At 39.3% G+C, this 14719-nt stretch overlaps 1 protein-coding gene across 1 annotated transcript in view; it reads right to left on the bottom strand.

Annotated features, from left to right (window-relative positions):
* Positions 1 to 574: 574 nt before the first annotated feature.
* Positions 575 to 14719, bottom strand: part of LOC112666072 (RING1 and YY1 binding protein) — an 80023-nt gene continuing 65878 nt past the window's right edge. Inside the window, exons 3-5 of the mRNA XM_025456580.3 lie at positions 5206 to 5382; positions 5017 to 5115; positions 575 to 4612 (exon numbers count right to left, since the gene is read on the bottom strand). Coding sequence (XP_025312365.1) covers positions 4360 to 4612; positions 5017 to 5115; positions 5206 to 5382 — 529 coding nt within the window. The 3' untranslated portion in view covers positions 575 to 4359. The remainder of the gene's footprint in view (positions 4613 to 5016; positions 5116 to 5205; positions 5383 to 14719) is intronic.

Here is a 14719-nt window from a genome sequence, read left to right as displayed (position 1 = left end):
TCCTGCACTTTACATGGTCTTCCTTTCAGTACAAGTGCAAACTCAGGACAGAGAAGAGTGATGGGTAGGGGCAGATCTTGAAGCGTCTCAAGTGGCTTCCGAGTTCTCTGGAAGGGTTCAGCAACTGCCGAGGCATCTGGGCAGCAGCCCCCCAGCTCTGTTGGTGTGACTTTTAGATCTGATGCTGTGTTTTGCGGACATCCGAGTCAGAGTAGCTGACTGCACCTGGCCAGAAACTGATGGGTCTTCCGGGTGTCCAGTCATCCACTGAATTGTCCTCGGCCACCGTCTCCTGCTTTAAATTACTGCCACCAATCTCAAAATATGAACACACACAGGTTAGTGGGGTTTTTCCCCCTCACCTCGACATCCTTTTGTTCAATTACGTTTGCTGCTGTAGCTTAGAGACGTGTCCTGAGACACCCAAATCAACTTGCGCTTCTGATAAACAAGGAGTCTTCCTCCTTAGCCTCCTGTTCCCATTGGAAAAATCCCACAAGCTAAAAATCTGTATGAAAAGTGGTCATTTTCTTCAGGGCTAAAATCTATACACAAGAAAATAAAGATTTCCGTGTAAATTTTACTATTTTATTTGTGAAAAAACTACAAGCAGAATTCATAAATAGACATTTCTATTTAAAGCAGGAAAATGATAAAGTGGCTTCTAATAACATAGTCGTGCACATGCCAGTAACAGGAATATATTAACATCTTTTATTTGCTAGACAAAGAGCAGTGTCCAATATAAATTTTCCCAAAACATTTAAGACCTGTGAATTTCTGACCAGTTCACAAAACCACCAACTGACACTTTAGCATGAAGGAAAAAAACAAACCTAACAGACTGTCAGCTCTAAAGACGTTACAGAGCAGAAACTTCCCAAAGCGTTATACAAGCTGTCTTTCTGGGCAAATGAAAAATATAGCTCGTATAATACATTAACAAAAATTCACAAGATAAGATTATGTTTTGACATACTTAACAAGCATTCTCTATTTGTCTCCAACAAACAAAGCTAAGGAAATAATGTAACCATCTTTACACAGTAAATTAAGGTTACAAGTCATACACAAGAACAGAACTGCTTGCGCATTAAAAACTGTTCAGCTCCATTGTCATACTCTAAATGTTGGCTCTTAAACCATTTTCGGTTACATACAAGCAAAGGTTATTATATATTCAGCAATTAATAAATTTTCAATAATTTAAGATACTGTAGCTTAAAAAAGTAGACTGAGAATGGTCTTGATAAGGCAGGTGGAACATCTTAGTGGAACTAAACTCACAGAAGCTTCTGCCAATGTTTTTAAAGATCCAGATTGAAACTGAAAGGTTTTGATTAAAATATTTTGTGGGTGTCAAGACGTCTTTACCTTTTTTTAAAACTGCATGACTCAAGCAGAGCAAGTCAGGTAAGCTCTGTGTGTGTGTGCGCACGCACGAGTGTGAAGGATCGTGTGGTATTAAAACAAATGGAAACTTGCAAGCGTTAACACTGTGCTTTTGTTTTTTTTTTGTTTTGTTTTGTTTTTATAACCTGCTTACTGTGCCACTGAATACCAAGTATTTCTGGTCCTCTTTTAATATATATCTTTATAATCTACACTAGTGTTTTTACACGCTGCCTACTAACTGTAGGGCAAACTGCAAATGCAGGAAGTTACAGGAATTCCATTTCCAGAATACATGCCTGAGGGATGTCTTCAATTTCGGAAATTAAAAGTTTAAGGTACCTACCACCTCACTACCTCAACAGAATACACAACGGCAGCTAGAGGACTGGCCCGGTAACATCTGTTGAGAGAAGTCCCACTGTTAGCTGCAGTTTCTATCAGAATGCCAATTTCATCTCACCTGTTCTAAAGCAATCCTCCCTTCCTTCACCCCTTCCCATTCTTTCATTTACTGATTTATCACGGAGGCAAAACTGAAAAAACCAAGACATTGGCAATGAATTAATTAGCAGCCTATGAGTAGCTGGTTAATCAGCTTTTTCCACTAATCTAGGGGTCCAATCACTTTACATGAAACTAATTTTGAAAAAGTACACAGTGTTTCTGAACAAAGTGCATACCAACACTTATTGGTTCAAAAAGCAGTGCAACCCACATGAGTTTGGTGGCATTTAAAATTTTTTTAAAAAGTTAATTAAAAAACGTAGCAATTCCTTACATCTCTGGAAAATAAATATGGCTGACTAATTTACCCTCCCTGAGACCCTTAATAAAAGGAATATTAAAACTTTAGAAGGAATGTCTTTGCAATATCCCACTAATATTAAAATGTGGATTTAAAATTCATAGTCAAATCACTATGTATTATATATTCTGATGCTTACAGAAAGCATCTGATTTCCTTTGGTTCATTAATAAATACTTTAAAAATGTATTTAAAAAGATAGCATAGCTTGCATCCCAGATACAAGCATTATTTTAAAAAGAGGGGAACAATTGTCCATGCATTTGAGAATAGGACCACAGCAACAAATGGCACTGCTTTATAATCTATACCTTTGAGAACAGAATTTGAATTATGGTACATTAGTGACTACAGAATAGTTTTAATGTAAATGTGAAAGGAACCTTTCCTGTTGGCTACTCAAATCAAGCTGTTAATTGTTTCTTTTTTTACTCGTTGCCTCCAGACACGTACTTCTGTTCTTAAGCAAACCAGGCTTTTCACACCACACCAAAATGGTGGTGCTTCATCACAAATCGGCTGCCCTCCCGTGAGTCCTTCAGTATGATCAAATAAAGGAAGGTAACACCAAGTTCCCATGCCTGAAATGACTCTGAAGCCTATGAACTGTGTGGATATGAACCTTAAGAGTCGAACAGAAGAGAGACGCTAATTCCAAACAAAGCAAAACAAAACAGTTGAAAAATAAGGAGGGAGTGGAATCGTATTAGTGGTCTTTGTTGTTTGTTTTTGCAAGACAGTAAAAAAAATGAATGAAAAGAAACTTCGAAAGAGTTTGCTCAAGCTATCTTTATGATGAGAAAGAAAAAGATCACAGGCTTGCAGGAAGTATGAGCTTTCCCTGCAATTCTGGCTGCTAGTGCTTAAACCATTCACCACTTGAGTTCCTTCCCACAGCAGGGAATTGAGAAATGTCTCCAAACACTGAAAAGCTCCATGTCCGGACTGGATGTGCGGTTGATAACCTTTGTTCAGTAAAACAAACAAGAGTAGATTTTAAGAAAGAAAAAGAATTCTCATAACTAAATTGGTAGGAGGGGAGACACGAGGCAAACCAATTTTAATTACGAAAACCATGACTGCAATGTCACGTGCCAAGTGGAAATAGGGAGTTGCTTCTTGTATGGACCAAAAATACAGTTTAGACGGTTTTAATCCTAAAACTAAGAGACGATTTATAGATTTACCTCAGTCATGAGTTGAGGTCTGGAAAATGGATGGAATTCGAGTTACAGAATACCATATTTTCATGAGTGCCTATGTAAGAACAGCAATGTTAACATGGAACCGGAACTTATACGAATACTTGGCATTCTGGAGCTAGTTTAGTTACTTGTGAATGATCAAAGCCCTCCCCACTAAACCATTTGTGATTTGTCAGTTATTCCATTGCAAATGCAGGCTATCTGGAGCAGTCTTTAAATTTGAGATCACATTGTTCAAAAAATATATATATTTTTCTATCGTCCAGTACTCTTTAGACAGATGAGAGAGTCAAGTTCCCACGTGGGTTGGAACATACTTCATGTAAGACTGATTTTAATTTAATTTCAGCACTTTCATAGAAGGGACTGTCCCAGATCTGTAACTGTTCAATGTTGTATTCACTTCACAGTGTATCAAGCACCAGCGTTGCCATGGATTGGTTTCAAATAACCCTTTATATATAATTTTATATTTATATATATATAGTTATATCAAAACTGATAGTACATAGTATAACTGGAAGAAAGAACTAAACTTAAAAGGATATGCTGAAAAGATGGCGTTTGTGAACACAATAAATAAAAGTTCCCTCCCCCTCCCAACCCCCCCCCCAACAAAACAAAAACAAAAAACCAGTTGTAATGTACATGGAAAATTGTGCACAGCAGATTTTTTTTTTTTTATAAAAAGTAGATTCAGGAGCACATCCAATTATAAATGATTGTTAGGAAAATCATATAAAACAATGGAATACATAAAAGTGTCAAGAGTAATCGTCAGGGTGCGAAATTCCTTGGTGGCCAGATGCCCATGGCAAGCAGAAATTATCCTGGCAGCTTCACTAAGAGGCCGATGTCCACAGAAGATTCTCCAGGGGATGCAAGCAGCATGGGCAGGTGGAGGATTTGAATTTCATACCCTGATTCATAGTTTTCACAATTCCATGTGCAATTTCAGAAAGATTCATCATTTACTGCTGACATGTCGCCCTTTGGCGTGGAGGAACGGGAGGAGCCCTTGTCTGTGCTCTCCGACCCCGAGCTGCTCTGGTTCTGCTGTTCTGACCCTGCACTGGAGGTCACTGTGGATGAGGATGTCGAGGAGGAGCGAGTCTTTTCCTTAAAGTCTGTGATAATGACGGTGACGTTGCCCACAGTCACTGCCAACTGCTGTGCGGTGCTCCTGTCCACGTTTTTCAGCCGGGGCCTGAAAACAACACCCCAGGGAACAGCCGATTAAATAAGCTATGGATTCAAGTGACTTCTGCATCAATATAAGGAGACTGCATGACCCTGTGGCGATGAATCTAAATTGTCACTGCATGTCCAAAGCTTACTACTTTAGCAATAGAAACCACCAATAAGCAAAGCTTTTGCACCAAAGCAATTATCATCAATTTATCTTTCTCCTGTTGTGGCCACAGTGACACAGAAGTAGCCTGCATATACACAGGTGTGTCTTCAAAGTTAAAAGCCCACATCCAGCTCATCCTCCTAACACCCATCTCAGCCTGCAAACCCACAGGCACAAAACCACCCCCGGGGGTTATTGACTAGGCAAAGTGAATAAATCAGAGCACCAATGCTATATTTCATTCTAGTTTCAAGTACCTTGAGGTGTGATTCGTTTCACTGGTCTTTGTTGTAGCATTTGCAGACTGTATACTGTTTGCTTCGCTGGGAGGATCTTTCAGAATATCAGACTTTGGTCTAAGGTGGGGATACAAAAAGAGACATTTAAAACATAGTTTAAATTCATCTGCAAAATAATATAGTGTGCTGAGTTAGCTGGGAACTTACTTTGTTTTCTTGTTGGTATTTTTCTTGGTGACACTAGGACTAATTTCCTTATCTTTCTCAGGTTTCTCTTTGTCTTGCTTTTCAACTTTCTCCTTCTTCTCCTTTTTAGGGGGTGGTGGAGTGGCATACTGTTGTGCCACTTGTTGTGCCACCAGCTGAGAATTGATCCGAGGTTTTCTAAAACATTCAAGAAAAGACACATCACTCTTTGCTTTATAAATTATTTCTCTCATTTTTAAAAATTTTATCATTTTTAGATATTTTATTACTGGTATCTGGGACCTCAAAACTAAATTACTTGTTATTTCTACATTATCGCTTCTGTGCAGTATGAGTAAGTCCATGAAACTTTTCCTCTTTCAATCACCTCCTATATACTTATCTACCTTTAATGACACATACACATGTGCTCAAACATACACATCCCTTTGCAGTTAAAAAAAAAAAAAAAGTCTTTCAGCCCATAAAACATTACACTGTTTCTAAGAGTGCTGAGAACAGACTTCTTTTGAGCTGTCAAGATTATACTGAGTGACAGCTTTCAAATACTCCTGCTGCAGAGGGTTAATCTCATTTTATTAAATGGACACTGGTAATCCCTTGAAAGGAGAATGAAATTAGAAGTGTGACATTCACTCCTCAATCTAATTATTCCAACTTGGTCTGCTCCCCTGCAGCTCTGTGATTGGCATGGACAACACACATAGAGCAATAAAAGGTAACTGTGGTTCATACTAGTTCCCAAGGGGGTGAAAGATGGAAAGTCACTATTAAAAAAAAAACAAAAACAAAAACAAAAAAAAAACAAAAAACAAAAAACCTCAGACAAGTGATACATTCATTGTGCCATCAACCATTCTGTCCCCGCCAATCTCCAACTGACACTGGCTCTTAACACTATTGTTTACAAATTCTAAGTGCTGCCAAACACTCTACACAATGCATGAGCATTCAGACCCAAACAGGAAAGGGAGAAAGAGGAGCCTATGCATTATTTCTATACAATATTCATTTTCAAAGACATTCCCATCCAGTTTGCCATTTGTAATAGAATAATGTCTCCAAAAACAAGGTAGGAAACAAATACCCAGATGCGTCACTAATGAGGTGAACGACTGGCTGCCACAATGTAATCATCACCTTCAGGACAGAGAAGTGGGCTGGGAAATAAAAAACAACCAACCAGACAACATAGGTCTGGCTCATCAGTGGGAAGGCCAGTGGTGGAACACTGCAGGGGGAGCAGGGAGGACACATCACCAACAAATTTGGAAAAACAAAACAAACACCTGCTAGATACATGACATGCTGAACCCCTAAGTTAACCTTTAAGTTTCTGGAGCTCCTCAAGAGCAAGTGTGGTGTGGACAAGGAGATAAATGGCTTACTCCTGAACTCCTGTGAGTTCATCAAGGTGAGCCTGAACACAGAAGGCGCTGGGTTTGCTCTGAGTGTTTCAGTACCTGTTTGGAGCTAGTATGGGTTTGTCTGAAAACAGACCAAACAAAGGCACAATCTCAGAGCATGTTGCCTTGGTCATGGAAAGGCACACTGTGAAACCCAGTCAACAGGTACACCTCAGCCTGGACCACAGTCTCTTGTCACTGGGCAAGAGATTCAAACACAGAAGTAAAGTACCCTAAGGAAAGGGAGGAATGTACTTACTCTAAGCCCCCAGTCCCTAAACACACACAGGACACCATGTGAAAGGTCTGTTTCCCACAGGTTCTGAGAAAGGTAGCAGCAACAGCAGCCATTCTAACACATTCTACTCTGCCTAAGATTAAATATGAATGTGTTAATACTTACAAAGAAGATAATCACCACTACCCAAACATTTCACAAGTACTCACCGGGGACGCAAACAGATCAGCTGTCTAATGGGATTACGGAGGAGTTTAAATCAGTTAGAACAAAATGCCATATACTACTCAGGCATCAAAATGAAATAACTCGATCAGAGTTAATACTGTGAATAAACCATAAAAACTTTATAAAAAACTACACCTTGAGGGAGAATTTCAGTTAAGCCAGTATATGTACTTTACTCCAGGGAACTCTGAGGTGCAAAAACAAGAGGGGACACCTGGACAGGAGTCTATGAGAACCTTCAAAGGAGACAGAATCAAAGGTCACAGCCAGCCTCATCAACAGGGCCACCCAATCTGAGTTAGAGGTGTCTGTCTCACTCTAGAATACCCTACAAAGTTCTGTAACCTACAACACTGTACTCTAATTGCCAATCAACCATACACTCCTCAGTGGTAAGATCACATCTTAATCATTCTTGTCACCATGTCGTTCAGCAGTGGCAGGTATTCAATAACATTATCTACTGGATGAATGAAGAATAAATGAATATAGCAGAGAAAGACAAAGTAAAATGAGGATGGACAAGGGGGCCCAGGCTTTGGTGATCAGAAGGAGATCAATGACTACTTCCAGGAGAGGAGGCCACATGAGATTAAGGGTTGCAAAGACTTGATGGACTACAGGCTGCACGAGGACTAGTACAGAGGTGGGAAACTGGAACCCTTCTCTGAGCATCATGGTGCTGAGGGAGAGAGTGGCTCTAGCCAATATCGAAAACAGTAGGCCACGCTTCACCGTTCTATAGGAAAAGGAAACTTAAATCATGTTGTATATGCTGAAAGAGTCTCAAGGCAGGCAAATGAGAGGAGTTAACTCCTGGGACAGAGACAAACTACAATTGAGAAAAATCCTGAGAAAGGAATAGGGACACTTTTCTTCTGAGGCAGGAGAGGGATGCTAGATAAAGAGGGGTTATGAAGAGAGAAATTAGAAGTGAGAAGTCAGAGAAGAGATTTTGAAACCATGGACATTAGAAGTGGTGTCTGGTTCAGTTGAGTAGAAGGCACTAACAGCAGAAAAGAGAGCTGATGTTGAGCAGAGAGAAAAGGAAATTGCTCATTTTAATTTTTTAATGTGAGTAAAGGTGAGATACAATGTTATATTACTGTCAGGTGATTCAACAATTCCATAGTGTAGCTTCCATCAAAAAGTTACTTGTATATCACAAACTGCCCTTAAAGGCATGAGTGTAGGGGCCCATCAACCAGGTCTCAACCAGCCAGACCTCATGCTTGTCTAGGACCGAGTATCCGCAAATGAGGCCAGCCTGCTGAGGCTCTGGGCACACTGTGGACAACAGCTTAGGTGTCCGTGTGTTTCTTCCCCTGGTGATCATTCCCTAACACTTCAAATACACTGTCAGACTTCTTTTTCAGCACATGCACCATGATCCAGTATCTACAGGAAAAAACCCTACATGTACTTAAGTGAAATCCAGCTGTAATTCTTAATATGCGGCACATGTACACACAGCCATAGGACTGTTCTTACTTGCTCCTAAGAAAATGAGTATTTGACTAGAATAGTGAAGTGTTGTTCTCCTCCAAAAGCCAACCAAGCCACAACACATCATAAATGAAAAGGACCCAAGGCTATTTGGGATCCAATAATAAGCAAAGAATCAAGAAATATAAGGTGTCTGCTAAAAGCATCTGTGTCATCTCAAAAATATTGCTGTTTTATGTCATATATATTCTAAAGTAACAACCTAACTCCTTGGGTACTACTTCCATCCTACACATACACACAACCTCCACAATGATAGATAAGCATTTATTAAATTACCAAACCAGCTTTTTCTCTGTCCCCCACCAACATGTCCTATAGAACTTCTAGAATTAGAGCACAGAGGATGAGGTAGGAAATAAACCTAGCCACTTTTTAAAAAGATTTTATTTTTAAGTCCTCTCTATACCCAACTTGGGGCTTGAACTCACAGTCCTAAATAAAGAGTTGCATGCTCTTCCGACTGAGCCAGCCAGGTGCCCCACACCTAACCAATTTTTAAATTTTTTGTTTTTAAAGATATTATTTATTCATGAGAGACACAGAGAAGGCAGAGACGCAGGCAGAGGGAGAAGCAGGCTCCATGCAGGAAGCCCGACGTGGGACTCAGATCTCCAGGATCACGCCCTGGGCTGAAGGCGGCGCTAAATCACTGAGCCACCTGGGCTGCCCCCTAACCAATTTTTAAGAGGTGCAGTGTTTCTGAACGAAGTGCATAGTTACTGGTTCAAAAAAGTGAAGCCAACATTTTGGAAGGGCAAAGTAAAGAAAACTAGAAGGCCCATTAGTGTCAACCTACCAAATAAAAGTGCCACCCTGTCAAAACTGTTCCAGCAGCTCCTGCCACCTGTCCTCTTCTTGTTCCTAGGCTTGTGTTGTGACTGCATGTGGCAGGAGAATGTCCAATCTACAGTGAGAACAGCACACTCTGCTCCAGTGAGGCCATGCCAGCTTCTCCAGACAAGACACTGAGAACAGCCTGGAGTGGCAGAGGCACAGCATGCAGTAAGATTGGGCACAGCACCTCTACAGGAGAGATGGACTGTCTCCATCTTACAACGACTGAAGAGCAGAAAGATAAAGAAACTCATCTAATGCTAACAAGTAGCTGAGCTGGGGGATTTTTAACCCAAATCTATCTGGACTCTTGTTGTAGAGCCCAGACGTGTGTGTGTGTGTGTGTGTGTGTGTGTGTGTGTGTGTGTGTGTGTAGAATGTGTGTCTATGTGTATGCACTGGGTCTGGGGTACCAAGGATGAAAAGCCCAGGTCAATCCAGGCTGCAGCTTTGCTAGACAAGGGAATGTCAGTAGCTTAATTAGCCTCACCATCCTTGTTCTGGCAAGGACTACTTAGGTTGTTCTTAAAGAGGGCTGGGTCGGGGGCTGGCAAGAATGCTTTCCACTGTCTATAGAACATTCCCAGGAAGGAGTGAACCTTTATCATGAAAGGGGATAGTGCTGATCAGTGAGAAATCATTACCTCCCACAGATTTATATTGCCTAATGTGTCTTCTAAGTGTCCTATAACAGACAGTGCATTTAACAAACAAAACTTCTAACATGTTGCAAAAAGTCAATTCTTCAATATGCAGCTGCCACTCCGAGTTCTTCAAAATTACCTGTTTCCCAACTAACAAATTTAAAATAAGCAATTAATAGCCTTCACAATACAGTGGAAAGCAGTAGATCAAAACACATGGCTTAAGCTTTAGATGCCTTAAGCCTTGATTTAAAGCTAATCAACTAACAATGGAAAACCCTATTTGAGAAGTGCTATGAACAGGGGGCCTACTTTCCTTACAGAGTAAAGTTGACACCAACCAAGTTATTTGTATCTTCTTCAAGACTTCTTAATGGGAAAAAAGTCTTCTTAATATTATTTTATAGGTTTATTGTTGCTGTTTCAATAACCTGTACAAATGGAAATTTGCTGTGAAATTTCAATAAACATCAGAAAAGTATGCCTGTTTATTTACATTTAACACAGCTAATATTTCAGAAAAGTGTCCATTCTATAACAAGCGAAGCAAATCTTCATGTAGGGACAGCCTTAATTTTAGAAAATGAAAAATTTCAGAGTCTGAATATACGTGAATGAATGAGCACAAAACTATCTTTCTGAATTGTTTTTGTTATGTTTGTGTACTCATGCCATTTTGGAGGAGCACAATTTTTTTTTTTTTAATTTTAGTCAAACCTATTTTTAAGAGGTGTTTCCACCATATATACCCTTTTCTGTGTCTGCTTGTGTACTCAGAAATGTACTTCTCTCTCTTGCACTTCTTTGTATCTCAGCTACCAAACAAGCAACAAGATAAACCCATTTCTTGTGGTTCAGGCAACAAAGAACAAGAAGAAATCTCTAACAAACTATCTTCCTTGATTATGTTCAGCTTTTCCTAAATTATCATTTGTGCATTTTGCCAACTTAGAGAATTCCATCTGGTGTTTTCAATTAAAATACCCCCCCCCCCAAGGCTCTGGAATCAGACAACCAATTCATCCATTTTAAGGGAAAAAAAGGTACTTTACAAACTTACAAATCATCACTAAGTCAGCTTATAATGTCCTCAAGTTCTCTGGACATTTACATTTCCCCCCCAATCCTTTACTTCCCTTAGCAATGTGTTAGTTGAAGAACTAGCAACATCAAGGATTTAACAGTTCTCAGAGTACCTTTCCACTATTAGCTCATTCCTATCAGGAGCCCATGATTCTTTATGATGGATCAGCATGGTAATATAAAAGGAACCTTCACATGACCCATTCTCCTGTCCCATGTGCAAAAGGTCATCCTACACATATGTACTGGGACAGCTCAGATTCTACCCCACCCAACAGTGACTGAATTTAAAAAAAAAAAAAAAAAAAAACAGTGACTGAATTTTTACATTAATGATCCCCCCAAACAAAAATACACCAGCTCGGAGCACAGCAAGGTCTGCATTTACTTCTAAGGCAATGTACATGTTGGGTCAACAACAATGTCCAAGACACACTAATAGCCCTGGCTTTGATGACTAGTATAGAAAGAGGCCCTACAAGTACAACCTGTTTTCTGTTCATTATAGACACCAGCTCCTGACCTATTGTTTTTGTTTTTTTTTTTTTTTAAATACCAAAGATAATGCAGAGGAGAAATGCTGCAAACAGAAACAGAAGTAGTTAGAATTCCAGCTCCAACATCAATGACCGTGGAAACTTAAAAGGTGATGTAAGACTTTTAAAATCTAGACATGTGGGGCAGCCCCAGTAGCCCAGTGGTTTAAGCACTGCCTTCAGCCGGGGGTGTGATCCTGGAGACCCGGGATCGAGTCCCACATCAGGCTCCCTGCATGGAGCCTGCTTCTCCCTCTGCCTCTGTCTCTGCCTCTCTCTCTCTGTGTCTGTCATGAATAAATAAAATATTTAAAAAAATAAAAATAAAATCTAGACATGTATAGATTTAAGGTTATAAGGCCACTTTTAGGGCTCTTCCCCCTCCACATATGCTTTTTTTTTTAATTTATAACAACTATTGCCTCACTTTATCCTCAACAATTATAAAAAGTAAGTTAGAGAATAAGAGTCTCAGTTTTAAAAAATGAGAAGGCTAACAACTACAATGAGAAGGAGAATCTCCAGACTATTAGCGTGGCATTCTTTCAGCTATATCATGTGAGGCTGAGACTTTTTTATTTTTTTTTTTGAGACTTTTTTAAATAAAGTATTTTAATCTCTTAAAAATTGCTGTACTTTTACATATTTGTTGCAGTGTTATAGGGTAGTGTATAACTACTAAGAATCACCAACATGATCAACTAGCCCAATGAAGAATAACAGATGAAGAAATACAGCAGATAATCTGGTTTAAAAGTAACCCCCCCCCCCAAAAAAAATTAAATCCCAAGGGAGTTTCTACGTACATGCTTTCCTTTCCGCTATTTCAAAGGACTGATTATCTTAACAGACCGTTGAACAAATATTCATACATTCAGCTATGGGAATATAAATGAAACCTAATTCCTCCAACCTAATTCCTCCTTGATGCAGGACACACAAGACCTTGTTGGTACCAGCTGTTAGTCTCAATGATGAGGGTGCCCTTTCAAGATTGCCGGTTAGGGTCCATGTCAATGTTACTAGGACCTAGCTGGGCTTTGCTCTGGAAGATCAGTACTCATGGCCTTCCCCAGAGCTGCTTGCCACATCATCAGGCAATGCTGCACCAGGGTAAAAAGAAACTTGCATGACCTACTGACCTTCACTAAAGCCAACTATTATAATACGGACAACTTTAAGAATCACCCAACTTTGCTAGGATCACACACAGTATGGCATTATTATCTCTGCTTCCCAAATAGTATCTCTTCTTGCTGTTCTTTTCCTTCTAAATGTACAGAAAGTGTTCTTTCCTCTCTCATGTAGACACTTGTCTTCATGAAATTTCTCAAATCCTTTGGCTCATCTTTTAGAATGAACCATTAAGTAAGTGATCTAAGGGGTCTTAGTTACCAACCTAGGTTACTCCTTCCCAACAGTATACATCCTTGACTCAGGGTAACCACTCTACTCTGTACCAAAAACTAAAACTTTCAAACCTGACTCCAACTATCAGTTAAAACAAAACCCATCCCCTTCATTTCCTATATTTTTCCTTCTGCCATCTTCAACACACAACTGAAAGGGAGAGCACAGACTCTGGGATTAAGACATAGATAGGACAGCTCTTGGACTTTAAATAGGCCCTGCTACTACTGAGAGCTCAGTAGTCATAGTTACTCAAAATGGAAACAGGGCCATATCTAATTTAATACAATTGAAGTCAAGACTAAAAGAGGCAAAGTTCACTTAGCTTATCAAAGTACATGTACACAGATTGCATAGATACTCAACAAAATAATTCCCCTTACAAGTAATATATACATTTCAAAGCACTACTTTTCCAGCTGCAGATGTGTCTACCACCCTTCCTCAGAAACTGGGAAGCAAATGGCAAGATTTACAAGTCAAAAAAGTTGGTAAGCCTTGCCCTAGTTAGCTCAAGACATAAATCCTTCACATATGTTAGTGTCCTAAAGTTAATTATACTACTTAGCAGCAACAGCAGCACTAAGGATCCTTCATCAACATAGCTACCAATACTTCTGCCTGTCAGAGAGAATTCTGGTTTTGCAGATATTTCTTTTTAAAAGAGGATGCTTTTAGGGGAAGCCACCAGACTTCAATTGCACAATACTTATGGTATTACATAAATAAACTCTCACCAGATACAACTTGGTTAGGAACAATTGGCTCCAAAAGACTAACATAAACATCATTAATAAACAGCAGATTCAGCAATGTTCTATTCTAGATACAAAATGGTCATTCTGAATGTTCAAATGTCTCTTATGCCCTGAAAACACACTTACTTTACAAATAACCGCTAAGTATAGGCACTATATAACTTTTCTAGACCTTAGAAACACATTCAATTGGCAAAAGGAGCTACAGGTTGGGGTCCTGAAAGGAAGATACCTAGTTTATAAAACAACCTGGTAGCAGTAAGTGTCTTAGCCTCATGGATCTCAAAGTGTGGTCCTGAGACTCCTGGTGGTCCTCCAGACCTTTTCAAGGAGGGTCTACCTACTACAAAGGCCAAAACTATTTCCATAATAATTTTATTTTCCATAATAATTATTTCCACAATTCTAAGACATTACTTTGCTTTTTCACTTTCCAAAGATTACATGACATGTGACATCACTGCTCTGACACCTAATGAAATATGTTTGTATAGCAGACTCTTGAACAACAGAGGTTTGAACTAAATAGGACTGCTTATACACAGGTCTTTTCTAGTACAGTACTGTCAATGTATTTTCTCTTCCTTAGGATTTTCTTAACGTTTTCGCTAGTTTATTGTAGGAATACAGTAATACGTATAATGTACAAAATACGTGTTAATCAACTGTTATCAGTGAGAAATGGTAACAGTAGGCTATAAGTAAGCAGTTAATTATAAGTTTTAGGGGAGTCCAGTTATATGCAGATTTGATTGTGGGGGGGGGTCAGTGCCTACAACTCCTATGTTGTTCAAAGGTCAACTGTATATAGTTTTGTGTTTTAAACATTTCTCAGTTTTAATTTTTGATATGGAAAATATCTATACAT

This window comes from Canis lupus, chromosome 20, assembly GCF_003254725.2.
Source record: "Canis lupus dingo isolate Sandy chromosome 20, ASM325472v2, whole genome shotgun sequence".
Lineage (NCBI taxonomy): Eukaryota > Metazoa > Chordata > Mammalia > Carnivora > Canidae > Canis > Canis lupus.
Note: the sequence above shows the minus strand (reverse complement) of the source record. Positions and strands in the feature narration are given on the sequence as shown.